Source organism: Chlamydotis macqueenii, chromosome 4, assembly GCF_036417535.1.
Source record: "Chlamydotis macqueenii isolate bChlMac1 chromosome 4, bChlMac1.mat, whole genome shotgun sequence".
Lineage (NCBI taxonomy): Eukaryota > Metazoa > Chordata > Aves > Otidiformes > Otididae > Chlamydotis > Chlamydotis macqueenii.
Window position 1 is genome coordinate 3,316,465 of NC_141559.1, and position 27,668 is coordinate 3,344,132.

General features: G+C 59.5%; 2 protein-coding genes and 2 long non-coding RNA genes across 10 annotated transcripts in view; 3 read left to right on the forward strand and 1 right to left on the reverse strand.

Moving 5' to 3' along the window:
• The first annotated feature begins 1,288 nt into the window (after positions 1 to 1,288).
• On the forward strand, positions 1,289 to 3,143 carry LOC147600767 (uncharacterized). Its single transcript, XR_015258549.1, has 4 exons — positions 1,289 to 1,677; positions 1,792 to 1,924; positions 2,108 to 2,316; positions 2,901 to 3,143. It is a non-coding gene; the product is annotated as an uncharacterized LOC147600767 (long non-coding RNA).
• Positions 3,144 to 3,879: 736 nt separating this feature from the next.
• On the forward strand, positions 3,880 to 5,038 carry LOC147600768 (uncharacterized). 2 transcript variants are annotated; one of them, XR_015258468.1, is made up of 3 exons: positions 4,092 to 4,106; positions 4,190 to 4,365; positions 4,774 to 5,038. It is a non-coding gene; the product is annotated as an uncharacterized LOC147600768 (long non-coding RNA). The 2 variants fall into 2 exon arrangements; XR_015258467.1 differs by having other exon boundaries at positions 3,880 to 4,365.
• A 7,592-nt stretch (positions 5,039 to 12,630) lies between these two features.
• GC (GC vitamin D binding protein) lies at positions 12,631 to 17,636 on the forward strand. The gene is made up of 13 exons (XM_086747404.1): positions 12,631 to 12,731; positions 14,422 to 14,491; positions 14,568 to 14,700; positions 14,796 to 15,007; positions 15,129 to 15,261; positions 15,374 to 15,468; positions 15,758 to 15,887; positions 16,063 to 16,265; positions 16,461 to 16,593; positions 16,695 to 16,792; positions 17,069 to 17,201; positions 17,301 to 17,364; positions 17,479 to 17,636. The coding sequence occupies exons 1-12, from the start codon at positions 12,668 to 12,670 to the stop codon at positions 17,352 to 17,354; spliced, it is 1,458 nt and encodes a 485-aa protein (XP_086603530.1). The 5' UTR covers positions 12,631 to 12,667; the 3' UTR covers positions 17,355 to 17,364; positions 17,479 to 17,636.
• A 3,293-nt stretch (positions 17,637 to 20,929) lies between these two features.
• SLC4A4 (solute carrier family 4 member 4) overlaps positions 20,930 to 27,668 on the reverse strand; it is a 145,701-nt gene continuing 138,962 nt past the window's right edge. For 5 of the 6 annotated variants that reach the window (XM_086747027.1, XM_086747026.1, XM_086747024.1 and 2 more), the window contains 3 exons: positions 26,822 to 26,918; positions 25,022 to 25,101; positions 20,930 to 23,939 (listed from right to left, as the gene is read on the reverse strand). In XM_086747027.1, the coding sequence (XP_086603153.1) occupies positions 25,058 to 25,101; positions 26,822 to 26,918 (141 nt within the window). In that variant the 3' untranslated portion in view covers positions 20,930 to 23,939; positions 25,022 to 25,057. The remainder of the gene's footprint in view (positions 23,940 to 25,021; positions 25,102 to 26,821; positions 26,919 to 27,668) is intronic. The other variant, XM_086747028.1, reaches the window with a different exon arrangement.

Consider the following 27,668-nt stretch of genomic DNA (forward strand, 5'->3'; position numbering starts at 1 on the left):
AGACCCTGTACACTGATAACATTTAGGAAGAAAAATTAAAACCTTCCTAATAAAGTAACCTTGCCTAATGAAAACTTCACTCAAAATTACCTATAATTCAACAAGTAATTCACTTCTACATAGCTCTAACCACTATACTCTGAAAAAAAAAATAAATAAAATCCTCTATGCTCCCTCAAAACCAAACAAGAACCGTTAAACGGCTAAAGAAAACCGTTACCAGCCCGCAAAAAAATATGGCCTCGCGACACCGACCGTTATGTACTCCCGCCCTGGCTCACGATTGGCCCTTCCCCGCGGCGTTCGCAGCGCTGATTGGATAGCGGGAACCAGGCCCCGCCCCGGCGGCAGGTGCGCGGCGGCGTCTCCCCGAGGCTACAAGAAGCCCCGGCAGAGCGGGCGCCGCTGCAGTACCCGTTGCCGCCAGCAGGGGGCCCCCGCGGCGGGGCGCAGCGGGCGGGGCCCAGCGGAGCGGGACCGGAGGGGACGCCGAGGCGGGAGCAGGTGCAGGCGGGGGGGGGGGTCTGTGGGGCGTTTTGGGGGGTCCCCTTTGTTTTTGGGGGGTTTCTGAGTGGAGAGGGGGGTCCCCTGCCGCGACTGGGGTCCTCAGGGCTTGTCTTTGGCAGTCTAAGGGCCCCGCCGTGCCCCAAGGGGAGCCCGGACCGGGCCGCGGTGAGGGGGGAGTGGGCCCGGGCGGGGTTTGGGGGGGTTTGGGCCCGGTCGCGGCTTGGGGAGGGGGTGTCTGGGCTCAGGCGGGCTCTGAGGGGGTGCTTGGCGTTGGGGGTGCTTGGGTTCTCCTGGGTTGTGGTGTGGGGGGTGTCGGGGCCTGGCTGGGATGTGGGGGCGGTGGCGCCTGGGGGTGTTGGGTCCCCCCTGGGTTGGGACTTTGGTGGGGGGGGCAGCTCTATACCGGAGCAGCCCCGGCGGGTGCGGGGTCTTTGGACACAAGTGCTGCTTCGGGGAGGGGGTGACCGTCCCCTGCGAACACCCCCGCGGCGGTAAAGGGGGCGGGTTGTGCCCCCCCGCTCATCCCGGGAGCGGCTGCTGCCGCTCCGGGGTCCCAGGGAGCTTCCAGCGGGGCTGAGCCCCGCGCTGGGCGCTGGCTGCGCCTGCTGGGAGTCACCGGGGGCTCCCGGCTCCTGCCGCCCTGCTCCTCCCGGCCCGGGGCGAGCCCGCGGGCGAGGCGTGAGGTGTGCGGGCACCGCTCCCGCTTCGCCCGTCCCGCGTCGGCGGAGAGACGCCGCACCCGCCCGCCGCACGGGGCTCTGCTCTGCTGGGGTCCCCGGGCTGCACGCGGGGGCACAGCGCCTGTCCCGTGCCGGACTGCGTTTTGGGGGTCGGTAGCGCCTCGTACGTGGGGCGGGCGGCAGGTCCTGCCCCCCGGTGGAGTTAATGCATTTCTGTTGCAGGTTTTGTGGTCCCCGTGCAGTGCAAGTGCTGCTGGACGCGCCAGGATCTGAAAATGAGACGCTTTCTCTCGATCGCCCTGGACTACACCCACTGCCAGCCCCGGACAGGCCAGGATGGTTTGGGCTGCGTGGGCGAGGGGCGTTCCCTGGACACCGGGGCACGGTCTCAGCACCCGAACCCCGAGGCTGGATGAGTGATTGACTGTTGGAATTTCCTGGGGCTCTGCAGAGAGGGGGAGCAGAGGGGCTGGCTGCTGCCCTAATCATGGTGAGTAACAGGAGGCAGGAGGAGAGCCCCCAGCAGCTGGAGGCACCTGGACTGGCTCCACCTGCCTCCCGTTGCCTGCCGGTGTCCACCCTTTCTTCTGGTTCCCGGTTTCAGGTGCCGGCTGTTACTCTGAAGCATGGGGTTTGTTTCTTCCTGCCAGAGCCCCAGAGCTGCAGCCGGGTCCCAGCTCTGCAGGTCAGCCAAGCAGGAGCAGCCTCTCCCCGGGAGATTCTGCCGAGACCAGGGGGTAAGTAAATGCAGTTTTGTTTCCTTTTGGCTGATGTGTTTAAGCCGCTGTGTGTGCTCGCTAGCCACGGGGTACGGTCCAGGGGTGAAGTTGAAAGTTAAGATGGAAGGTTCAAGTTTTGCCTTTGTGCAGTGGTTGTATTTGTGCATTGATTTTTACAGAGCTTTTCTCCCCTCACCCCAGACAACCGAGTGTTTTATTGTCCCCGTCCGTGCGCCTGACCCCGCAGTCCCTCAGGCACTGAATTTTTGCCAGGGGCGGCGCTTGCCGTGGGCCGCGATGTTTCTCGGCTGCGGGGGCTGCTGCCGCGATGCTGCCTGCGCTCTGGGCACGACGGCCGCTCGCTTGCAGGGCTGTGGCGTCGGGAGAACCGGCCGAGGACGCGGCTGCTGGTGAGTGGGGGCTTGCGGTGACTTTGCGTGGGGCGTGGGAGGGGGGAGCGCAGCTCCTGAGGGTCTGGGGCTGCTGTGGATCCCCTGGCACCTCCCTGCAGGTCTGACTCTTAGGGGGCTGGGAGTAGCCACGGGGGTGTCCCAGCCATGTACCCAACACGAGGGGCTCCCGTCCTGTCTCGGAACCAGCTGCAGAGGGGCTGTGGGAGAGGCTGGCTGCTCCTGCCCCTCGCTGCCGGCCACAGCAGTGGCCATGAAGAAGCTGCCGAGGGGCCTTGGCGCACCCACCAGCCAGGCTGGCATGCCTCCCGCAGCACGGGGTGAGCAGGAGTGCTCCGGTAGAGCGGGGTTGGCCTGTGGTGAGGAGTCTGCTGCCTCCAGGGAGCCGGCGCTGGCGGAGGTTGGGGACAGAGGCTGCACAGAGAGGTTGGGGACGGCCAGGCTCCTCCGATGGCGTGGTCACACAGGGGGATGTGTTTGCACCGGGAGTCCCTGGGCACTGGGAGCTCCCCGGGCATCCCACAGCAGGTGTTTGGGTTGGCTCTGTGTGAAGCCGTTGTTTTACTTAAAACCTTGTTTTTCAGCTCACAGTGTGCTGCGGTGGGAGCAGAGTCCGCTCCAGGGACCCGCACCGGCTCTGGCAGCCCCACGCGTGAGACGGTGAGGCCAGCCTGGCCGGGCACAGGGAGCGATGGCTGTCCTGGTGCTGCTGGCCCCTCGGGAGCTTGGTGGCCCAGGAGATGCCATGTGGCTGTGCTGACGCCTGGGGAAGGTGAACGCAGGTGGACCCCGGCGGAGAGGCTGTGCCCAGTGAGGTGAGGCGGCAGCGGCGGGACGGGGTGTGGGGCTGGCGGGCGGCCAAGAGACAGGGTGAGAGGGTGCCGTACCCCGGCAGGGCTCCCCGTGGGGCCCTTGTGGGGAAGGAGGCGTCCCAGCACCGTGCTGGCGAGGGTGCCGGTGTGCATCCCTTGGGGCTGGCAGGGGCTCAGCGCCGCGGGGCCAGGGTGGCACTGGCCTGGGCAGGGTCCCGCCGTGGGCAGAGGCTGTAGGTGGGTGCATGGCAGGGCTGGGGGCCCTGTGGTTCCCATCCCTGCAACCCACCCTGAGCCAGGTCTGGGCCGTGCGTTTTGGGGTCCGGGGCTGTCAGGGGTGTTTGGGGAGGTGGGAGTGGGTGCTGTGGGGGCCGGCCCAGACCCCGCTGGCACTGATATGGTGCCAGCCCCCTCCTCAGCCCACGGCTGCGGTCGTTTGTGCCACTGCCGCTGTGTGGGGCGGGTGGGTTTGCAGCCGGATCCCGGCTCTCGCCTGCCCTCCCGGGGAGAATCGGGATGTGTATGTTGCGGTGGCCCCGGCTCCCCCTCCCGGCTCAGGGCTGGGCGCTGCTGCCGAGGGGCCGGCAGAGCTCCCCGTGCCCGGGAGCCAGCGGGGTCGGCAGGACAGCCCCAGGGGGTGTGGAGCCCCAGGAGCCGGGCTGCCTGCGCGAGGCCGATACTGCCGCCTGCCTGGAGATGCTGCAGGGCTGCGCAGCTCCAGGTCAGTTGTTTGGGCCCCTGTTTGGTTTTGTTTGGTTTGGTTTGTTTGCTGGTTCAGGCTCTTGTTTGTTTCAGGTCCAGCTCCAAGATGACTCCAGTCCATTTGCAGCTCCCATTTGTTTCTGTACCAGTTTATTTCTGCTCTGGTTTCAGCTCCAGCTCGTTCACAGCTCCATTTCGCTGCAGTTCCCGCTGCTGGATGGCTCCTGCTCCTTCATGGCTCCATTTCGCTGCGGTTCCAGCCGTTTGCGGCCCCAGGTTGGTTGTTTCTGCCTCTCTCCGTTCCAGCTGCAGCTCGTTGGCACCTTCAGGTCAGTCATTTCTGCCCCTGCTCATTTCAGGTCCAGCTCACAGATGGCCCCAGCTTCCAGCAGGGTTTAGACTCCAGCCCAGACTCATCTCCTCCAGCCGCCTGCCGACTCCCGTTCCAGCTCGGTTTCGTCTCCACTTGGTGTCCAGCTCCTGTCCGGCCCACGACAGCCTGAGCTCGTTCCAAGGACCAGCGCCCGCTGCCAAGGTCAGAAATCCATCGCTGCCGTGACTGGTGCAGGGTGGGAGCTGTCAGCGCTGCGCACGCGCGCTCGTGCGTTTGTGTTCGCTGTTCAGCAGGTGAGGGGCTCTTTGGGCCGGGAGCTGCCTGTCCCACCTCTCCCTGCGCAGGGACGGACGGAGGAGCCCCAGGAGGAGCCGGGCTGCCTGCGCCCAGGCCGATGCTGCGGGGACTGCGCAGCTCCACTGGGCTGCGAGCTCAGGTGGGCGGTTTGGCCCCTGTTTGTGTTCATTTGTTCGGTTTGTGTGTTGGTTTGGGCCCCGTTTGTTTCAGGGCCTGCTCCTGGACAGCTCCAGCGCAGCTCTGGCTCCATTTTGTGTCTGGTGCCGCTTGTGGGCAGCTCCAGCTCCTTGTTTGTGCCCCTGTGTTTTTCAGGTCCAGCGCGTGGACGGCTCCAGTTGAGCTCTGGCTGCAGCTCGGTTCCACCTCCAGTGCAGTTTGGGCTGCAGCTCCATGGGCTGCTCCGGCCCCAGCTGCTCTCCAGTTCCAGTTTGGTTCCAGTTCATGGAGGCTTCCAGCCCCAGCTCACCCCCCACCCTTTCCAGCTTGTGCTTGTGAAACGATCTTGGCTTCTGGCCAGGTCGTAAATCAATCACTGTCACGACTCACATATGAATAATAAATGTCATAACTGCGCGCACACTGACGAGCTGGCGTTTATTGGGGAGTGCCGATTGCGGGCGCCGTGCAGGCCTGGACGGGGGAAAAGGGCCTTTTCGCCCAGAGACTATCTCCTGCGCTTAATTCGGCCTGGTGCATGCCGGCCTCCCTCACTGCGGGGACCAACGCGACCGGGCCCCCACCTCCAGTGAGGGCCCACGCACCCTGCCCTGCCCCCTCCCGGCCCCCCAAACCCCAGCGCCCTCCCCCCTCCTGGCCACCCAAACCCCAGCGCCCTCCCCCCTCCCGGCCCCCCAAACCCCAGCGCCCTCCCCCTTCCCAGCCCCCCAAGCCCCAGCGCCCTCCCCCCTCCCGGCCACCCAAGCCCCAGCGCCCTCCCCCCTCCCGGCCACCCAAACCCCAGCGCCCTCCCCCCTCCCGGCCCCCCAAACCCCAGCGCCCTCCCCCCTCCCGGCCACCCAAACCCCAGCGCCCTCCCGCCGCCCCTCTGCCCCCAGCCCCGGGGTTTGGCCCAGGAACACCCGCCCGGGGCTCCGTTCCTGACCCCAAGCCCGCGGGGCTCGGCCCCTGCCCTGGGAAGCCGGGCTCCAGCTCCCTTCTCCCGCCAGGAAAGGCCCGGCTCGCTCCGCCCGGTGCTGCGGAGCCCCGGCTCCCCAGGGACGGAGCCCCCGCCCAGCCCCAGCGCCCCTGCTCTGCCTGCGGTGTCGGGGCGGCCCCGGGAGCCCGGGCGGTGCTTGGGAACGGGCCGGGGGGGCCCCGGGCGGCTCGGGACAGGCCGGGGGCGCCGGGCTCCGGCCCTCCGGGCTTTATTCCCCGGCGCCCCGAGCCCCGCCGCCAGCGCGGCCGCCCGGGGCCGGTGTTCGCTCGCTCGCTCTCCCGCCCGCCCGCGCCCCGCCGCCCCCCGGCTCGCCCGCGGCCCCCTCCCCGCCGCAGCGGCCCCGGCACCGCTGCCGGCCGCGGGCCGAGCCCCCCGCGCCTCACCTGGGCCCCGCCGGGGGAGCGCGGCCCGGCCGCTGCCGCCCCGGGGCCGCAAGCGGCGCCACCGGCGCGGAACGGAGAAAAGGCGGCGCCGGCGGCCGCCGGGGCTCAAATGGCCTCGGGCCCGCCCCGCGCACGCGCCCCGCGGCACCGCCCCGCCCCGCGCACCTGCGCCAGGCCCCGCCCCGCGCGCCCGCGCCCGCTTCCCCGCACCCGTGCCGGCCCCGCCCCGCGCGTGCGCTCCGCGCGGCCCCGCCCCTTCCGGCCCGCCCTGCGCACGCGCCGCTTCTTCTGCCGCCGGAGCGGCGCCGGCAGCGCTCGTGGCGGAGGCGGGAACCGGTGCGGGAGGCGCCGGGCGGGATCCGGGGCTCGGGGCGCGGCGCCGGCCGGGCTCGAGGGCTCCTCCGGGGGCTGCGCGGAGCCCGGGGACGGCGGTGAGGCCGGGCCGGGGTTCGGGTTTCGGTCGGGCCGGGGCCTCGCGGGCGCGCGGCGCTGGAGCCCGGGCCGTGCTGGTTCCGGCGATGGCCGCCTCTCCCCGGGCGGGCGCGGGGTGGGTGCTGGGGCTGGAGGAGCGCGGCTGGGCCCGGCCTGCACCGAGTGCCTGGAGCCCCGAAGCCCGGCCCCGCCGGCCCGGAGCAGGAGGAGCCGGAGCTGGGCCCCGGGCGGGGAGCGGCGGCGGGAGCCTAAGTCCGGCGGGCGCTGCCAGCGCGGGGCCGGGGCTCCGGGTACGGTCCCGCTGCGGCCGCGGGGCAGCCGAGGCTCTGCAGAAAAAAGGCCGAAAAGGCTCCGTGCAGGCGTTCAAGAAAGACCGGCAACGGCGGCGCGGCTGCTCGGCCCCGGGGCCCGGCCCCTCGCTCTCGGCCGGGTTTGGGCCCGGAAGCAGCCGCGGGGCTGGGCTCTGCCTCAGGCCCCCAGACTCGGGGCGGGCTCTGCATCTCTCGGGCCTCGACCGGCCAAACCTGGCTGTGAGCCCCAAAGCACAGCGCTGGGCTCGGCTGCTGAGCTCTGACCCCGGCCACGAGCCTGGTTGGGAGCTGCCAAAACACAGCGCTGGGGCTCTGCTTCAAGCCCCCGAAACGCAGGACTTGGTCTCTGTTTTGAAGCTGTGACCCTGGCCAAGTGGGCTTCCTTTCCAGCCCCCTAAACACAGGGCAGTTTCTGGGTTTGAGCTACAGAAGGCAGGCCTTAATCCACATTTCTGAAACTGGTTTCAAGCACCAAACACAGAGGATTGAGTCTCCACTTCCAAGCCCCAGCCCTGCCCACATGAGCCTGGTTTCAACGCACCACAAAGCAGCACTTAGTCTCTTGCTGAGCCCACAAACTGGCCGAATGAGCCTGGTTTCCAGCCCCCAAAACGCAGGACTTAGTCTGCCTTGGTGAGCTGTGAAACTGGCTTAGTGACTCTAATCCCCAGAACACAGCACTTAGCTTCTCTTTGTGAGCCCTAAATCTGGCCATGTGAGCCTGGTTCCATGCTCCAAAACGCAGGACTTAGCTTGGAAACAGAGACTCTCAGTCTGGCCCAATGAGCCTCATTTCCAAAATGCAGGACTTAGTCTCTCTTTGTGAACATAAAAACTGGCCTAGTGACTCTGGTTTTAGGCCCTCAAAACGCAGGACTTAGTCTCTGTTTCTCAGCCCAAAACTGGGCAAGTGACCCTGGCTGTGACCCTCCAAAACGCAGGACTTAGTCTCTGTGTGTGAACATAAAAACTGGCCCAGTGACTCGGGTGTCACGGCCCAAAACGCAGGACTGGGTCTCTGAGCTCTGGACTGGCCCAGTGAGCCTGGCTGTGAGCCCCCACAACGCAGGACTTGGAGTTTCTGTGTGCGAACTGAAAAACTGGCCCAGTGACTCCGGTTTCAAGCCCACAGGACGCGGTCTCTCTTGGTGAGCCCCCAAACTGGCCGCATGAGCCTGGTTTCAAGCCCTTAAAACGCAGGACTTGTTCTCTGTGTGTGAGCCTAAAAGCTGGCCCAGCGGCTCTGGTTTCAGGACCTGGTCTCTGTGGCTGAGCCTGGCTTCAGGCCCGGAACAGGCAGGACTGGGTCTGTGTTTCTGAGCCCAAACGCGCAGCACCTGGTCCCCACTTCCGAGCCCTCACTGGCCACATGAGCCTGGTTTCAAGCCCCCAGAACTCCAGACTCGGTCTCCACTTCTGAGCCCTGGATCTGGCTGCGTGAGCCTGGTTTGAAGACTCCGAAATGCAGGACGTACACAATCTGTCTCTGTGAACCTGAAAATTGGCCGAGCGACCCCCATTTCAAGGCCCAGGACGCGTTTCTGGTTTGGAGCTGCAGAACACAGGACTTGGTCTGTGGTTCCGAGCTCTGAACCCAGACAAACGAGCCTGGTTTCAAGCCCCCAAAATGCAGGACTGAGTCTCCACTTCCCAGCCCCAGACCTGGCCTTAAGAGCCTTGCTCAGAGTCTCCCAAACACAGGACTTGGTCTGTTCCTCAGTCCTAAATCTGGCCAGACGGACCTGGTTTAGAGCCTCCCAAAACGCAGGGCTCGGTCTCTCTTTGTGAGCCCCAAACTGACCGCGTGAGCCCGGTTTCCAGCCCCCAAAACCCAGGGCTGGGTCTGCGTGACCCAGCACCGGCCGAGCGACGCCGGGCTCCAGCCCCCAAAACCCAGGGCTGGGTCTGCGTGACCCCAGCACCGGCCGAGCGACGCCGGGCTCCAGCCCCCAAAACCCAGGGCTGGGTCTGCGTGACCCCAGCACCGGCCGAGCGACGCCGGGCTCCAGCCCCCAAAACCCAGGGCTGGGTCTGCGTGACCCCAGCACCGGCCGAGCGACGCTGGGCTCCAGCCCCCAAACCGGGCCGAGCCCGTCCGCGAGCGCAGACACGCAGCCCCCCGTCCCCGTGACCCCCGCCGGCCGCACCAGCCCCGCTTCCAGCCCCCAAACGCAGCACCGGGTCTCCGCTGCCGAGCCCAAATCCGGCCCAAGACCCCGCTCCCAGCCCCGCCCCGGCCAAACCGGCCCGCGTCCGGCCCCCGCACCGGGTGAGCCGCCAGCGCCCCGCTCCGCCTGCCCCCCAGCCCGGTTTCCGCCCGCTCCCCGGTACCGGTCCCGTCTGCTCCCCGCGCCTCTCAGCGCGGTTCCGGTGCTCGGTTCCTCCGCAGCCGCTGTCCCGGGGCGGGGCGGGGCGGGGCGGGGGCGCGGGACCCCGGGCTTCGGCCCCCGGGACCGGACGGGACCCCGCGCTGCCGCCACTGCGTGCGCCGCGCCCCGCCCATCGCCCCGCCCACTCCTTTTATAGACATCGCCCGGCGTCTTTTAAAGACGGCGCCGCGCCGTGCGCCCCGCCCACTCCTGTGACAGGCGCCGCCCCGGGTCCCGCCGCCCGCCGCCTCATCGGCGTCACTGGAGCGTCAAAAAACCACCTCTCCCTGGTTGGCTGCGGGCCGTGACGTCACTCCGGGGTGCGAGGCGGCGCGGAGCCCAGGCGGGGCGGCCCCGCCCCGCGGGAGAGCGGCGTGGCCGCGGGAAAAGGAAAGAAAACAAAGAAACAAAAACCCCAAAATCACAGAAAGTAACAGCAAAATGAGCGCCAGGGGCGGTTTCCCCGCGCCTGGAAGAGCACCGACAATAAGGCGAAAAAACGATAAAAATGGACAAAAAGAAAAAGAATAAAAGACTGTCAAAAAAAAAGAACACGAAACAGGCAAAAACCAGAGTAAAATACAAGTTTTGCCGCTTTCCTCCACCCGCGAGCGCCCCCGCGCCCAGCGCCCCCGCACCCAGCGCCCCCGCACCGTCCCCGCCGCGCCGCTCCGCGCCGCTCCCCGCCGGCCCGGGACGCCGCGCAGCCCCCGCTCCGCAGGGCGCGGGCACGGAGCCGCCGCCGCCGCGGCCGCCACCGGGGAACGCGGCCGCGGGCGGTGCCAGCGACCCCCGGGCCGGGGGGCGAGGGAGCGGGGGGGCGGCCGGGAGTGGGACCCCAGCGCGGCCCAGCCCCGCCCCCCGCAGCTGCGGGCCCTTTCGCATCAGCGGCGGCGTGCGCGCACCTGCGGGCTGCCAAAAAAATAAAAAAAAAAAAGAGAAGAGAAAAAAAAACAGGAAAAAACACAATAATAAAGAAAAACAGGAGGGAAAATGAGGAAAAACAGGAAAAAAGAAAAAGGAAAAAAAATAAACAAAAGAAAAAGTGTGAAAAAAATAAGAAAAGGGAAAAAAAAAGAAAAAAGGAAAATAAAGTTTAAAAAAGAAACAAGTGGGGAAAAAGGAAAAAAGAGAAAAGGAAAAAGCAGATGTAAAAAGTGAAAAAAAAGCAGGGAAAAAAGAAATCAACAAGGACCTCCTAAAAAAAAAAAAAACAGGAAAAAAAAAGTAAAAAGAAAGAGAAAAAAACAGAAGAGAAAAAATATAAATACAATAAATAATTTTTTTTTAAATGCAATAACAAAGCACCATAACAAACCGTAGAGGTGCAAAGGGAGCGAAGTGAGCAGAAGCGCTGCCCGCCCTGCCCCGTGGCCGGTGGGGGGGGAAGCCCCTGAAGCAGCAAAAATGGTCCCAACCGAAAGCCCAAAAAAAAAAAAAAAAAAAAAAAAAAAAAAAACACCACCAAAACCAGCAGAGCCAGCAGCAAGCTGCACCACGCTGCTCCGAAGCGCCGCGTGGCCTGGCCGCGCCCGGTGAAGGGGGTCCGGTTGGCCTGGGCCTGGCATCGGAGACGCCTTGGAAATTGGGAAACGGGCTTCGTGCGAGGGGAGGCCCAGGCGTCCCGCAGGCGCCGGCCTTCGGGCTGAGCTCTCGCCCGAGGAAACGCCTGCACGGCGCTGGGGCACAGCACCCTTGGGCAACCAGCCTGCTGCGCCCGGTGCCTCGGGAGAGCGCAGAAAGGGTCAGGAAAACGTGACCGAGCGCCTGCCAGCGTCTCCTCCTAATAAGCTTTCAGCACATCTCGACTCCGGAGCGATAAATCCCGTAAATTGCCAGCACTCCTCCCGTGCGCCTCCGCGCCGGCTCTTCGACGAGAAACAACTGTTTTCACAGTATTTTGTCCCAGCTCTCCTTCACGCCGCATTTTTCATGGCTGTAAATTAAAATTCCGTATCGGGGCGGGGAGGAAAAGGGGGTTCTCCCGGGGCAGCACAGCAGCAGCGAAGCAGGGTGCCCTGAAAATAAAAAATATAGTTGCCAAATCGGTACCCGCATGAAAAGCTACGGTGCGTTGCGGCAGAATAAGGCTCTCTTGCAACCTTCTGCTTTCAGCTTCGTAATTGTTTTTTTTTTTTCGCGCCAGCGGAGCCCGGCATCGCTCCCCGTGCTCCCAGTCTACGGCAGGGACCCTCCCACCAGCCTCAGCTCTCTGAAACTCGCCGTGACGGTCCACCAACGTGTGACTTTGTGGAAGATAAACCTGATTTAAGAGACCGGCTTGTTTCGGGGCGGGGGGGGCGAATAAAGAGCGGTGAGATGCTCGGATGCCGCAGCAAGGAGAGGGGCGCCTCGCTCCCGTTTTTCCGGCTTTTCAGCCCAGTCTGCCATCGCCCTGATTTCACGTCTGATTTCACGAGGAGCGGCGGCCGCTAATGATCAATTAGACCCGAGGAGGGACGTTGTGCAAGTGGTCCAAAGGGCCGGGAGGGCACGGTGACCCCGGGCCGTTGGCAGGGGTCGGGCAGGAACCTGTGCAAAAAGCCGCTGCGGTTCCCGGAGAGGAGGGTAAATAAGAACCGATAGAAAGGGCCTGACGACGCCGAAATGGTGGTCGGACATCTAGGGCGAGGGGAGGAACCACAGCAGAAGCTGGGTCAACGCCGGAGTGATTCGGCCGCAGGCAGACCCGTTCATGGGGTGCCATCCTAAACTGGGGGAGAAATGGGGCAGCCAGCTAAAATCCAGCGTGCTGTGGCCGGGGTGGGCACGCGTTGAGCCACTGCTGAATGGGGAGAGGAGGCAGGACCACCTTGCGGGCAGATATCCGGCGTTTCGTAGCATTCCGTAGGGATTTACACTGGCCATCTTACGTAGACACCTTGCGTCGTCAGGCGTCGTCTACACAAACCGTACAGAAACAGACGAGCAGAGATGGGTGCACACCCCCTCCTCGTCGCGTTACAGAGCGGTCAGTGTCTCACAGACCCCAAATCCCGAGGGATTTGTGGGGATCAGGCTGGCAAAGGCAGGAGCACGCCACCGTTTCTCACCATTTTATTTTTTCACGTCCCGCTGGTGAGCTGTTAAGCGTCCCCCTGACTGGCAGTGGTTTTCTGAGCAGTTCTCTCCAATCCGGTTTAACAGACACCGGAATTTTTGTGGAAAATGGGCTGAACAGGCGGCAATTTTCAACAGCGTGCCGCTGGGAAGTGCCAGCTTGACTCGTATGGGGCAGTCACAAAAGCCACCGAATATCTGCTTTTATTTCGGTTCTCAGAAAGCGTCGGACCCTTTGGGCACGGGTGTGCTCTATATCCGGTCATTTGGGGGTCCCGATGTCCCAACACATCCCCGTTTTGGCTGGGTTAATGATTAAAACCGGTCTGATTTCGGAGGTGCCGGCACCCGGACGACGGCAGGCGGGCCAAGGATGCTCGCCCTCTGCCCTGCCGCCGGGATTAATCATCCACCCGGCCACCGGCCGCCCATATAAACCCCGGGGTGGGCTTCCCGGTGCTGCTTTTTGGAAGGAGGAGGGGAACCAGCCGCAACATGAGGGCCGCTCTCGCCCTGCTGCTGCTGCTGCTTTTTGCCGCCGCGCGCGCCGAGCACCGAGGTAAGGGCGTTTGTCGCCCGCGTTTTCCCCCTGAGACCCCCAAATCCTGACCTTACTAAATGAGCCCCACAACACCCCATCCATAAATGTCAATCAACACCAAAAAAATGGGTTTTTTCCACCCCCGAGCTCTTTTATTTCCGTAGGAAGCCAAGCGAATCGCGCTGCTGGGGCTCTGCTCTCCCCCAGTGATGAGGGGTAGGAGGCCGGGGTCCATCAGGTCCGGGTCTCCCAGCGGGTGTCCGGTGGCCTCCCCTCTCCCCAGCCCACTGCCAAACAGAAAATGGGAAAGCGAGGGTGTGAGGTGATGTTTTGGTACCGGCTTCTTCCCTTTTCAAGGGAAAAATGAGATTTTTGGACCCCCTTCACAAGCACCGTTTCGCCGTAAAAACCACCCGCTGGCTGGAAACGATGCTCTGTGCAACCGCTTGCGTCCTTCACTGCTCCGCCGGGAATCCTCCGTCTGGCAAAAAAAAACCCTCTCGGAAATTATTTCTCCCGCACCACTTTACGAAAAGGAAAAGAAAACGCAACAAGGTGGCTCTGACAGCCGCACCGACGGGCGCTGCTCCTGCGAGGAAAGAAAATTCCTTTTTACCACCCCTTCCCCTTCTTCCCCAGCGCCACCGGCCCCGCAAAAGCCCCCTTCCCCTTTCCCTCCCACCGCAGCAGCGTGACCTTCGGCGGGCGTACCCCCTCGGCTTGGGGAGGTGACCCCGCTCCGCCTTGTAACACCGGTAAATACTGGTATCAGTATTTACCCTGCCGGTACCGAAGTCCAACGCGGCTCGTAGCAAAAAATCGATAGCGTTTTCCCAGGGGTGAGAGAGGCGCCGCGGTCCCATCGCCGCAGCTCCCGGCCTCTACGATCCCCAAACCCCGCCGGAAAAAAACACCGCACGCGTCAAACGCGCGGAAATGTCCGTTTGGATGAGGGGGGGACGCACCCGATGTTTTACCGAGAGCTCTGCCGGACGCAGGGAGGGGTTCGCCCCCTGCCCCCTTGCTTCGCTCGCGGAGCTGCAGCAACGACCCGGGTACCAGCGACGCTCCTCCGACACCGGCAGCGCGGCAGCAGCGTTGCCCCGGGGACTACAGCCAAGTCTGGCTTGAGAGAAGAAGCCACTGCGTTAAAAAAAAAAAGCCCAAAAAACAATAATCCTCAAGGAAACAAAGCAAAAACCCCGCAGCCCTTGGACCGCGGTTTACGGGGGTGTCGCATCCCCTGTTCCCATGCCGCTGCTGCCCAGGAGGGACGCGGAAAGTCGGAGCGAAATCGGGGGACAAGTGGGAACAGAATCTTCCAGAAATGATCATTTTCCCCGGCAAAAAGAGACAGACTCGAATTATTTTCCGTAGTGGACTCAATTAAGCAGAGCAGTGCTGGTTTGTTGGGTTTTCCCTGCTGGAAATGAGTTTTATTGGCACCCAAAACGCAGGGAATAGGAGGCAGGTGAAGGCAAAGCCGGCGTCTTCCCACCCCGTGTGACAGCCTTCCCCAAGCTGGACCAGCCCCAGCTGTAAGGCCGGGAAAACAGATTTGCTGCCGCCTTTGCTTTCCCGGCAAACAGGGAAAAGCTAAAAAGCGTGGGGAGACTCCGCCGGAGATGGCTCCCCGGCCACCACTGGCCACCCTGGCGAGCCAAGGCACAAATCCCATTCCCAAATCCTCCTTTTCCTGCTCTTACAGGCAAAGCTTATGTCCGGGACAAAGTCTGCCAGGAGTTCAAGACCCTGGGGAAGGACAACTTCCGAACCCTGTAGGTACCTCCTGCCCTATTCGCCCTCCCGGGACGCTCCCCACGCTGACCCTCCGCTCTTTGTTCCCTCTCCCAGGACCGTTATCGCCAACAGCAGGAAATTCTCCAACGCCACCTTCGAGGAGATCAGCCACCTCGTCGGCGAAATCGTCTCCCTGGCCGAAACCTGCTGCGTCGAAGGCGCCGACCCCTCTTGCTACGACGCCGGGGTGAGGTTGACCGAAACCGGGGTGACGGACCGCGAAACCGCTCCGGGAGGCGGGCTGGTTCCTGGGAACGTAACCTCCTTTCTTCTCCTCCGCAGTCCTCGGCTTTGTCGGCCAAGTCCTGCAACAGCCCCTCGCCCTTCCCTGCCCACCCCGGCACGGCCGGCTGCTGCGCCCAGGAGGGGCTGGAGCGCAAGCTGTGCCTGGCCGCCCTGCGGCACCCGCTCCCGGAGCTGCCCCGCTACGTCCAGCCCGCCAACGAAGAGCTCTGCCAAGCCTTCAAGAAGGACCCCAAGGACTTTGCGGACAGGTAAGGTGGGCTTGGGGAGCCGCGTGCCGGCGCCGTGCCCGGATGGGCCCTAACGCCCCGCAAAAAACCCCGCGTCCCCCGCGCCCGAGCGCCCGCGCCTCCCGGCCCGCCTCTGCCGCAGGTTCCTGCACGAGTATGCCAGCAGCTACGGCCACGCGCCCCTGCCTGTGCTCCTGGCCTCCAGCAAGACCTTCCTCTCCATGGTCTCCACTTGCTGCATCTCCTCCACGCCCAACGCCTGCTTCCTGAAGGAGGTGAGGCCCCTCGCAGCCGCCGGGCCCGTCCCTGTCCTCGTCCCGCGGGAGAGGTGGCCGGGAAAGGCTGGCGCTTCCCTCGGCGGACGCCTCCGTCTTCTTTTTGCGGCAGAAACTGGAGAGGAAAACCCTTTCCCTCCTCACCCTGATGTCAAACCGGGTTTGCTCCCGCTTCGCGGCGTACGGGAAGGACAAAGTCACCGCCAGGTAAAAGGGGGAAAATGGCTTTTTCTCTCCTTTAACGCGGCTCGGGCTGGGAGCGCTCCCCTATTTCAAGCTGGGGATGCTTCTCGCAGGCGGCGTTCACAAAGATTTATTTCATCTGAGCTGTAAAATCGAGCTCGCTGTAGCAGCCCCGTGGCCGTGCTCCGCGTAGAGCAGCGGCGCAAAGCCAGCCCTGCGACTCCCTGCGCGCCTACGCGGCAAAATCCCTGCGTGGAGTGGGGGAGCGGGGAGCTGAGCCCCCTAAGCCCCTTTCCTCTTTGTGCCTGCCCAGCTACCTGACCATGCTCGCTCAGAAGACTCCCGGTGCTTCGTTCGAGGACCTTTTCCCCCTGGCAGAAGACGCCGCCGAGGTGTTTTCCCAGTGCTGCGACTCCGTGTCTGAGGACTGCATGCAGAAAAAGGTAGGGGAACCAGGAGCTCACCCCAAAACCACCTCCAGAGTCACGGCAGGGGCACGGGGAGCGAGCCCCACCCCGGCGAGGGGATTGCAGCACCCTCAGCCCCCCGACAAAAGCGGCAGGGGTGCCAGCCCCACGTACCTGGGGGTCCTCACCCTCTGCTCCCCGCTCTTCGCAGTTATCGGAGCACACCGCGAAAGTCTGCGGCGCGCTGTCGGCCCGCGACGAGAGGCTGGCCGGCTGCTGCCTGGGGCAGAACGTCCTGCAGAACTACTTCTGCATCTTCGCCCTGCCGCCTTCCCCCGCCCCAAAACTGCCGGAGCCGCAGAAGCCGACGAGCGAGCAGCTGTGCGGCGAGGACGGGGCCCGCCACGCCAAGAGGTGAGCCGTCCCCACAGCGGATTTTGGACGCTTCCTTCTCCCCTTCTTTTCGCTGTGTGGTTTTATTATCATTTACCACAGCTTCTCTGGGTAACCTGGGCCAGTGCCTCACCGCCCTCACAGGGAAGAATTTCTTCCTTATATCCCATCTAATCCTACCCTCTTCCAACTTCCATTTTCCCCGCGCCCCTCCAGGTACATGTTTGAGCTGGGACGGAGGCACACCAGCGTCCCCGACGTCTTCCTCGGCAAGGTGTACGAGGCCTCCAAAAAAGCCATCGGCGAGTGCTGCTCTGCCAAGGACGCCTCCTCCTGCTTCGACAGCAAGGTGATGGACCGGGCCGGCTCCCACTGCGCTCCGCCTGCATCCCCAAAATCCTCTGCAGAGGGTTGTTTTTCCAGCCCACCTTCCTCTCCTCCACCCCACAGCGCCAGCAGATGGAAGAAGAGCTGCCCCCCTTCCTGGAAAAGGCCGACCAGTTCTGCGGCCAGTACAACCAGTTGAATTTCGTCGACTTCAAGAAGAAGTAAGCCTTTGTCCCCCTCCTCCCAAAACGGGCCGTGCATGGGCAGATGAAATCAAAATTTGGCTGGCGCAATGGATGCATGGACAGAGCCGAGCAGGGAGAGGCGCCCAGTTGCCCACCGGTGGTTTTGACCACCTAAAAAGTGGCCGAGCGCAGGGGAGCACCTCACAAATCCCTTGCTCTCCCTGCCATCCCTGCGTGCTTCCCCCCCAAAACCCGGCCGGGTATTTCACACCCCCGTTCCCCCGCTAAAACCCGCCCTGCCCCGCACTGCAGGCTGTGGGAGAGCTTGCTACCCACCGTGCCGAACGCCACCCCCGAGCAGCTGGAGCGGCTGGTGGAGCAACGAGCCGACTTCGCCTCTACCTGCTGCCCCGCCACCTCGCCGCCTCTCTACTGCGCTTCCAAGGTAAAGCCGCGGCCCCTCGCTGCGCCGCGGACCCTCACTGGCAGCCAGCCCCCGCGCCCGAGGCCGACCCTCGGCTCTTCCCCCCCCCCGTTTTTGCAGGTGAGCGCGGAGCTGGGCAAGGCGTGCAAGGGCAACTCCTGCCTGCTGCAGTAGGCGCCCGGAGGTGAGCGACGGGGTGAGCGTCCTGCCCGCCAGCAGCGGGGACCGCAGGGGTTATGGGGCTGGGGAACAGGGCCGGGGCCATCCTGCCCAGGGCTGAGCTCTGCGGGGCACGCAGGGGAGCAGAACGTCGAAAGGGAGGACCAGGGAGCTGGGCTGGAGGACGCTGCTGTTCCTCGCTCCGGGAGACGATGGTGCCACGGTGCCCGCGGCTCGCCGCCCGCCAGCGACGCCACCGCCGCATCCCTGCGGCTGCAATAAAGACTTTAAAAAGCACCCTTGCTGCTGCTGGGATGGCTTTCTGCTTATTCCCACCAGGATCGGGCGCGGAGGGGGACGAGCTGTGGGGCTGGGGCACCCCTGGATTTGGTGGGTTGGGCTGGGAAGGGGCACGGCCCCAGCTCTGCCGGAGGAACTCGCAGCTCTGCTCCTGGGAGCCACATCTCTGAAATATTAAGCTAGAAAACAAAACCACTCATCGCATGCCCACAAAGAGGTTCCTCTCTGCAGTTATTTGGATATTAGGCTCACTGGCGGCACCAGCATCCTCTGGGCAACCCTGAGCAGCCCCAACTTCACCCAAAGCCCAAATTTTGCAGTTTCCAGCACCCAGAATGTGGCGTTATAAAGGGATGCTGAACCCACTTGGACTTCTTTGCTTTCAGCTCACACAGCCTCAGGCAAAGCAAGGTTTGACCCAGGCAGCTCCAGTGGAGATAAACCGTAAATTAAACCAGTTTGTGCTCTGGGGATAAACCCCCGAGGAGCTGAAGCGACAGTTGAAGGAAATTATGGTACACGAGGCATCCAAACCCAGGTCTGCCTCAGAAAGTGGTAAATGAAATAAATGGGTACAAAATTGCCTTACCAACGCGGCAGGGGGACTCCGTCCACAAAGGATGGAAAAGGAGAAACAACCCCGCGCTCATTTTGGTTACACTTTGTGCTGGAGAGCACCAGCAGCCCCAGCTCTCTGCCCGTTTTCCCCATCGTGGGAGAACCTGGGTGGATTTGTCCGGCTTTGGGTCTGTTTTTGCGGTGCGGGACGGACGGGGGACGTGCGACGCCCGTGCCGATATCGCTAGCTGGGGACTGCACCCTCTTGCGCCGAAAATGCAAAAAAAACAGGCACTGAGACACCAGCTCACCCCCCCGCCACCACATCGTGGTGTGCTTTTTGTGTTTATTTTCCAAAAATACTCCAGAATTGGGTTTTTTTTACCATTTCAGTTGCGGCAACAGACCCACCTCCCCATGTACATCGCTGTCTCCATAGACGCCACGCGCCTGGGTCCCAGCTGGGCAGCCACCTCCCCGTCCCACCCCGCCTGAGCTTTCCCCCGCGGCACGCTCACCCCTGCCGAGCTTGGGATGCACGCGGAAAGGGCTCACAGTTATGGCAGCCTTCCCCTTTTCCAAGGAAAAAAAAAAATACAGAAAGAAACACGACAAAATACAGGAGAAACACGACAAAACTAGCCTGGAACATGTCCTCTGCCTTGCACCTGTTTCTAGGAAATGCGCAGATAAATATTAAAAAAAAATAAAAACAGAGTCAAACAGCAGCGCTTCTCATCGTTGGGGCTTTCCGGGCGAGAAGCGCGCAGGGCAGCACCCCGGGGGCGTTACCCCATTTCGGCTGGTGGATCTCTCCGAAGCAGCCGGTACGGCTAACCCCTTCGCAGCCGCAGCGCAAAACCGCCGCCGAGGGATTTGCTCCGCGCACAGGGTATTTCTGGGGAGTCGGCATCACTTTCTGCCATGATGTCCCACCCTCCTGGCTTGTGGGAGCTTGAAAAAAAATAAAATAATAAAGCCCTGCCAGTATTTAGGAGTTAAAGCGTAATTATGTTTAGATGTTTGCTCTTCTCTTGCCTCAAGACACCTGCCCAAGCCCTGCATCCCCAGCCGGGGCTCCTCCACGTCCCGACCGCAGTTATGGGGCTGCTGAACATCGGGGGACTTGCCAAAATGTCATGCAGGGAAGGCAAAGCCAAAATAAAACCAAAAATAAAAAAATTATGAAAGCCTGGGGAATGTTCTGGGACCACAAGCAGCTTCATCACGGGCGGCAGGGCAGCTCGTGAAGCCGGAGGTGAAGAGCGCGGCGAGGATGGACGGAGCGGGCAACGCCACGAAACCGGATAAAAGCCCCTCACCATCCCCAAACACTTCTGCAAGGCGGGCGACCTTCCCACCCGCAGCCTCCTGGAGCCGTACACGCTAATTGCGTGGCAATAATTAAACAAGCATGGAGGGATCATCAGTAACAGCTTCCAACCAGGGAAAGGCCACGCTGGGAAAAGCGCGCCGTAAATTGGCCAGCTCCGAACCGGCGGCGCTGAACGGAACGTTTACCTTTCCGACAGCGGCATGCGTCCCAGCGACCGCAGGCTGCTGCAGAGCATCAATGAACTGACGTGCAGCAGGGTGGTTTTTCTTAAAAATTGGGGGAAAAAAACCCCAAATTCAAACCCTGCCACGGTCGGCCTGTGGCACCACGCAGGGCGTGTTCTACCTCCCTGCCTGCGGGAGCGATTGGTGTCTGAAGAGCAGGTTAACCAAGGGCAGAAGTGAATAAGCTGACCAGCTTTTGTCTTTTCCTTTTTTAAAACATAAAATAAATTCCAAAAAGTATTTAAAAAAAGGTTAAAGAAGCCAGTGTTGGCTCTTTCCAGGCAGCTGCACCCTCGCTATTAATGGCGAGCACCCAAAACCCAGCAGGTAACTGGGCTCACACCTCCTGTCCGCTTCGTTCTCCTAAACCCAGCCTGCGGTGGGATGCGCGAGCGCGGGGGAAAAGGCCTCGGAGACCAGCAGCGTGTTCCAGCACGGCCAGAACACACGATCCTTACTGCGTACTGAAAAATCAGCTCAAAATAACCCACGTAAGCGTCTGAACCACCACAGCGTTTCCTGTGGCACATCCGCCACGGGGATGGCTGCTCGTAAGGCCCGTGGAGCCCAAGAGGCTTTGATGTTCCCCCACCTCTTTGTTTTCATGCATGGTTATTCCCGGCCCAGGAACAATTAACGCAAAAATCAAAATTAAGCCAGGAGAAGTCACCAGCCTTCAGGCCAGAAGCCAGAGGTTTCTTGGAGAAGCCTAGGCCATGCTGGGTTCACCCTTACCTGCTGCTCCGGGACGGCCCGGACACCCTCCGGATCCGTCCCCCGGCAGAAGGACATCGCCCAAAAAGCTCGGGGCCAGCTGCCCGCTGAGCTACGGGACAGGGTAACACCACGGCTGAGCCATCAAAGCAAGGGACGGCTCCACCGCGCTGCTCCTCGGCAGACATCTCCAACGGGTTCGTCTCACCCAACGGCAAAGAGCCTGGACCCAGGAGGGACCGCGGGGTCGTGCAGGGGAGTTGTCCCCACCGGATAACTGGAAAAACCCACGGAAACAACAAAGGGATTCCGACAGCCCTCGCGGCATCCCCCTCTGGAGAGCGGCCCAGCGTCTTCCCTCGGCACTGGCGATCACGGCACCGGTGACGGGGGAATCCGGATTCAGCCAAACCAGACTGAGTGCGTTCCACGGGAAAACAAACCCACGAGCCCTCCAATAAATGCATAAAGTTACTTTATTTTCAGTATACATTTAATTTTGAAAAATAGAAATGCTAAAATATCTCATCATCTTCATCTTTTGATTCCATAAAAGTCACAATAGAAAGCTCCATAAAACTGTAAAATACTATCATGTTATAAGGAATTTCATGGTTTATATTACTGGAAAAAAATCATTTTAATATATTGAAATGTTTTCTGCTTTTTTTCCTTTTTGTTCCACCGTCTTGATCCACTTCATTTCATCTTAAGTTTTTTTTCTCTCCTCCAAAGCAAATATAGACTTAAGAGAATTAAAAACGATATTAAAAGTATCTGAAAGTGCGTGTTGATTAAAAAAAAAAAAAAAAAAGTAAAGAATACAAAGATGTCTCGGCCCCGACGACAAACCAGCGTGGGTTACAGAGGCAGACAGTCACCGCGCTCCCGGCACTGGGACAAAGCCGGCTGCAGCTCCGTGGCTTCCATGGGCGACACCGGGGCGGTGGGAGTTGGCTCGGGGACGTTCTTCTCTCGCTGGCCTCCTCCCGTCTCAGAGGTCAGCCTCCACGCCTGCTCCCGGGAGTGCCTGCCCAGGCTTTTCCCACAAAACACCCAATTCTGACTCAAAATAAGTCTGAGTTTTCTTTTCAAAGGTCTAAGCAGGGCAGTGAAACTCTCTGTGGTGATTTTGGCCACCTCTCCTGGTGCCAGCAGAGCTCTTGGCTAATGTCTTCGTGTTGGGTTTTCTTCTGGTTTTTTTTTAAAGGAAAAACCAACATCAAGACACAACCGCTAAAGCAGTGCTATTGTCGGGCATCGGGAACGGAAAAACTTCCATCTCCTGTCCCGAGTTGTGTATTTTCCACGGAAAGCTACAGCAATCTTTGTCCCATCCCTCGAGCAACGCTACCCTCTGTGCACCACCGCCCTCGGGTTAAAACAAAAAAAAATAAAAAACAAAGAGAGCGTGCAAGATCTAGATCAGCAGTCCATACATTTCAAGTGCATTTAACACGGTTCGGAAGTGGAAGACCTCAATTTTGCGGAGACGAATCGCCAGGCGACAGCAGACGGGAAGCTAGGCGCGGGCTGGGCGTGTGCGTGCGTGCGGCACCCGGAGCTGGGGGGCTTCCGCCGGCGCTCCCGTTGGAAAGCGCGGTCTGTGTTCATCCGTTCTGATCTTTCCTTAGTTGTCTGGATTCCTGCAAATAAAATGTCTGGCAAAACGTGAAAAGCTGCGGTGTACTCCGTAGGTGACGCTCGAGGCGGTTTCCCCTTTGGTCGTCAAGGGGTTACGTTGGCCAAGGAACGGAAACGGCTGGAGTTGGCATCGTGCGTCCCAGGTGACCTGTTCCCCACAGCTAGCTGGCCGTTTCACGCGTCTCCTCCGCCTTTCCGCAGGGGGTCTGGGCTGGGTTTAGGAGATGCCGACCCCGGCGAGCAGCGGAGAGGCGAGGCCGCGCTCCCTTCCTCTGGGACCCATCATCAACCGGCACCGCTTTCGCGCTTCCAGTCATCACGCGTTTCATGCAAGCGAAACCCGAGATCCCTCAACAACGAGGTGGGGAACGTACGGACGTGTGCGCGCGCGTCTTCGACTCCATCTTCACGCAGCGACGACCGCCTGCACGAGAGGCTCGCGAAGGCGAGCGTCGGGATGAACGTCTCCAGCCGCCTCGCTCCTCGACTGCGCCGCCATCGCGCCCGAGCTGCACGCGGGGTCTTCTCGTGTACGCACGTACGCATGCGCGCCGACGTGTCAAAAGAAGGAATTCTAACGACACCGCGCAGGAAATCACCGACGTGAACACAATCAGCACCTGCCCCCCGACGCCCGGTCAGTACTTCCCTCACCGCCGTCACATTTAAGACTCGCAAGAGATTTAAGTTACACCCCGTCTCCTTCATAGTAAAGTTAGATTATTTTTATATATATATAAAAAAAAACAAACAGAAAAAACCATAACCTTAAGTAAAACAGATGCTTCAGAGTAGAAGGTGTTAATCAAACTGATCCAGCCCTATGCCATGTCCTGGAGATGGTGGTGTGGTGTAGGGGTTGTTTTTTTTTTTGTTGTTTTTTTTTTTTTTTTTTCCCTCGTAAAAATCACATCATATATGGTACAATACATTTTTTTTACAGAAAGCCTGGCATCTAGAAATAAGAGGTAGAACTACTCATAACTATATGTTTCCTGCTGCAGGAAAAATTCATTTTTTTTTTTTACAGTAATTAAAAAAAAGGTTAAAAAAATTGACAAAAAAAAAAAGTTGTAGGTTAGGCCCCCATAATTTAAACAAAATAATCTAGGAAAATAACACTCTTCAATGTACCTGACAGATTAAATCCGTTAAAGTGTTTCTTTTAAAAAAATTGCATAGGAAAGGGACATCGCGCAACACACGCTACTGGATGGCAATAGTTTGTCTGTGCTGGGAGTGAAGTACCTTCTCCTTTTCCTTCTCGTGTTAACTACAAGCACAGGCTTTAAGAGCGAGTTAGTAGCAGCAGCACGTTCCAGCATCTCGGAGCAGCCTAAGACAGCCATCGAACCAGCCAGGAGGGCAGCTCCGCTCCGCCGGACGAGAGGGACAAACGAAAACCCAGTCACCACCACAGCAACGCCAGCTCCTCCCGCATCTCCCACGGGTTTTACGCCCTGCACCCTCAACGCTCCCGCCCTCTGCCTGCAAACGCGAGGTGCGCGCACGGCTAGGCGGCGGCGAAGGCGAAAGCGAGTCTCGGTCGGAGCGGAGGGGACGGGGCGCGGCTGGCGAGGGGAGAGCTGCGGGGGCAAGGGCGGAGGGGGAGCGCGGGATGGCGTCGCCGTTACCTAGGTGGGCGGGAAGCAGAGAGCGGTTTAATATTTGGCTAGTGACGAAAGGAAATCCCACGACAGATTTAACAGACAGACAGATTACAAAGTAGTTTCTGTTCCCTTGCTCCTCCAGAAGTAACCATTGTCTTCAGGCTCAAGGTCTATTCTAATTTGAGGCACGACTTTTACTGGAGTTCGTGGAGGGCTGCGGAGGAAAGGAAAGACGAGGTAAGTGCGGGCGCCAGCTCCGGCCTGCTTTGCAAGTCTTAACCCGGTCTGCCGTGCTCGTTGGACGGCCTTCTGCTACACTGGGAGAACTCCCCGTCCGGGAGCCGTGGCACTGTGGGACACCAACACAGTGTCACAGCTAACAACGGAACAAACGCTCGGCGCCCGGGATCGGCCGGCTCCTTGCGTTAGCTCACACAGCTTTCTGAAAGCGGCGGCAGGTAGACAACGACGAAATAACCTCGATGGGCACGGGCAGCGTGCAGCTGCTCTGAGGTACCTGAACTCATCACAGGGCTCACACATCACACAAGACAATTTTAATGCGTTGCTCTACACCCTGCTCCAAACACGTCAGGAGGTAAAACCACCCACTGCACTGACCCAGGAGCTCCAAGCGTCCAGCGCTCGTGCTTCGCACCAAGCTATGGCAACACTCATAAACTGCCTTCAAAAGGATCTGGGTATCCCTTGAGATGAATTTCACACACCCTCCAACACCTGGAAGCGTGGACACTCGCGTGACGTTTCAGAAGGCTACTGCTGTCTTGGTCCAGATCCGACTCCCAGCGCTGGGAGGTCCAAGGTGGCCCCGAGGGGCTGAGCTCTGAGAAAGCCGTACTAAACTCTTCCTTGCTGCGATTCAGGGTTATTATTGACTCTACTAACTACCACAGACATGGCAAAATGGACTCCTTCCTCCCTGCGACGTCCTGTTACATGACTGAAGAAAAGAATAACAGCCATTTTCTCTTACTGTCTCTCTTTTTTTTTGTTTTTTTTAAGGCTAAACAATGCCAATTCATTTACTTTTTCCCCTGTAGACTCCTGTTTTTCCTCCTCCGCTCCCCGACCCAAGCACGGTAAGGCCATGTTGGTAATCACCTTGGGATGCTGCAAGTTGGTAATGGGAATAAGCTTGGGATGTGAATTCTCAACAAGTGCCTTCTAGGAGTTTCCTGTAGCGGACAGAACCTCCCCTCGTTGACTTTCAGGGTACCGAGGGGTAGCTGAGCAGCTTTTGAGGGGTCGTTACAAAGCGCGTTTTACGGTGCTTACCTTGGCATGGCGTATGACTGAAGGAAAGGAATTGTATCAGCACGACGTGTGGCGTTCAAGGAATGTTGGTGATTTTTCTCCTGTGGGGAGGGAAGAAAGTCGTGTCGGTCATTGCCCGCAGCACTGATGGCTTCTCAAGCCCAGCCTCAGTCTCTCCAGTCAACTCTTGCGTATTTGGCCATGATTTCCTACTGCTGAGTGCCTGCCAGGTCCAATTCACAGCTCGGTAATAAAAAATACTAAATCCACGCCTCTCCTGCAAGGTAAAAGCCCTTGAACTGCCACCACAACCAAAGGCTCCTGTCTCAAGACTTTCATCACCACCTTGATACTCACCCTTCATCTACCTCTTGAGTTACCCGTGCTCCTCACCGTGGCACCCAACCTCCTTGCGACAAAACAGGGGGCTTGATGCCTCCGAGCGCTTTCCTTTCCCAGCGCAGCGCGGGGAAGCGTACGCTCTGCTAACAACAGTCCCGTTCCTGCTACTGCTGAGGGGAAGCTAAGGAGCAGAAAATGAATGTGGTGTCCGGCTCGAGAAACAGTCGGAATCCACCTTTGCGGCTGAAGGGTCAGCTGAGCACAAACAGGTTTGTGGCGGAAGAATTCATGTTTCCTTCATTACTTCTGTCTTCAAGACGTTGAAAACTGCACGTGACCATGAAATCCCGCGTGACAACACTGAGCATGTAATTTGGTTTTAGCACAGCAGGGCATTTCACAGCAAGACAAGGAGGATCTGTTCGGTTGTCTGAGGCCGATTTCACCCCTGGGCTTTTCCTTATCAGCAAAATACCGCTAATATCTAAATTGCCAGTCTCTAAGTGTTCCTGTATTTAAAGAACACAGCGCACGGCTTCGCATTGCTGATGTATCTCAGCGCCACCCCAAGGCAAGGGACTTGGGTGCCAGCTCGTAAACACCAGTGACAGCCACGGGATCTCAAGATCTGGGGTTCTGGGTCCTACGCCTACAACCCCGAGCAGCAGCGCTGAGGTAGTACCACCCTCGGCGCCTCTCCCCTCCCATCTCACGGCAAAGCGGCGCGTCTATCTCCAGGGGGAATCCACAGCTCCTGGCGTCTCGCGCAGCCAGCGCAAAGGCAAAAAAGCTGAGGTCAGTTGTTATTCCCGATTCCTCACTGAAAGGACTACAAGGTGAAAGTGGCAACGACTGAAAACGAAGATTATGATAATAATTGGTTACGGGTAATCAGGTCAGAAAGCCAAAAGAAACAGAATAGCACAAAAGCAAATCACCTAAGAAGGGAAATACGTTAACGGTCAACTGATCACTGCCCGGTCGGGTTAATGCGTAATGTGGATCAACGACAGGCTTAATTACTCTTTAAAGCGCTGATTTTTGCAACTGCTTGGCACCTAAGGAAACAAACAGTAACGGGACAGCGATGCAGTTTAGACATGCTGCAAATCCAGAACACTAGGCGCAGAGGAAAAGAAAGAAATAAATAAATCAAACCATCAGCGGAGTTAATACGAAACGGGAAAGGTCAGAAAAGAGAGGAGGAGAGGGAGCGACCCAGAGACCTGTTAGTGGCGGGATAAAAGCTTTAAGCTGGAGGCACCGGAAGGAACAACACACATTTTGTAACGAGCAATGAAAAAAGCCCAGAAAAGCAAAATCTGTCATAAATCAGAAGCCTGGGAAATTAAAAAAAAAAAAAAAAAAGGAAAAAAAAGAACATTTTTTTTCTTTTACATCATATATATATATATTTTTTTTTTTTTTTGTACTGCAAGTCAGAGTCAAGCAGGCATGCAAGAGGTTAGTTCTACTCACTGTCGGCAGGTTTGCTATCACTTAGGAAAGGTTCCTGCTCCATGATGTCCATTGGTATTTTAATACTTGGGATTTTTTCTGAGTAGGGGCAGTCAGACTGTGAAAGAAACGTGTAAAAGGTCTTAGAATATTTTCACTGCTCTCTCTCTCTCACCATCTCCCACAAATTACAATTAACCTGCACATAGTTTCTGTAGGCATGAGGAACACAAAAGAATAAAAACCAAAAATCAGCACAGTCCAGCTTAGTTGCCCGCTGGTTTCCACTGGCTTCCCATCGCACCCCACTCGCACTCTTCCTTCACGCTACGAAGGAAAACAGATTGTAAGAATAATCTTGTGTGAGTTTTGTCTTCCTCTTTCCCCCCCTTACCCGCTCCCTTGCCACCAGTTTATAAGACACCGTCCAGTTCAGCATGGGGTTGGAGATGGGAAACGCATTCGTAGGCAGGAATGGCAGGGCACTGGCTGCTGTGAAAGCTCATCAGAACGTTTTATCCTGCTGTGATTTCTGTAAAATCTCCTTTTTTCTTCCCAATTGCTCTACGAGGAAGAGGGCCAAACACGACACGGCAGAGGTTCCTTAAGCTGGAGCATCTCAACTCCCCCTTTTACTCAAGTCATGTCAAACCCAGCCTCAACGACACCGCTATTTCCAGCGGAATGTTCCATCCAATCCAGGGCCCTTGTGCCAAGTCAATATTCCCAGCCAGAGAGGGGAAACGGCAGCGGTGAAGAAGAGGGGCAAGCGCAGAGAAAAGCCGTGCAGGGGGTCCTGGAGCTCGGGTACCGGCGTGATTGTACCCACCAGCTTCAATAACCCCCCCGCTTATGGTACACGGAAGTA

Coding starts and splice junctions, on each gene's coding strand:
- GC (XM_086747404.1), top strand. CDS start 12,668: ATGAGGGCCGCTCTCGCCCTGCTGCTGCTGCTGCTTTTTGCCGCCGCG. Junction 16,266..16,460: donor GGGGCCCGCCACGCCAAGAG/GTGAGCCGTCCC, acceptor GCGCCCCTCCAG/GTACATGTTTGAGCTGGGAC. Junction 16,594..16,694: donor CCTCCTGCTTCGACAGCAAG/GTGATGGACCGG, acceptor TCCACCCCACAG/CGCCAGCAGATGGAAGAAGA.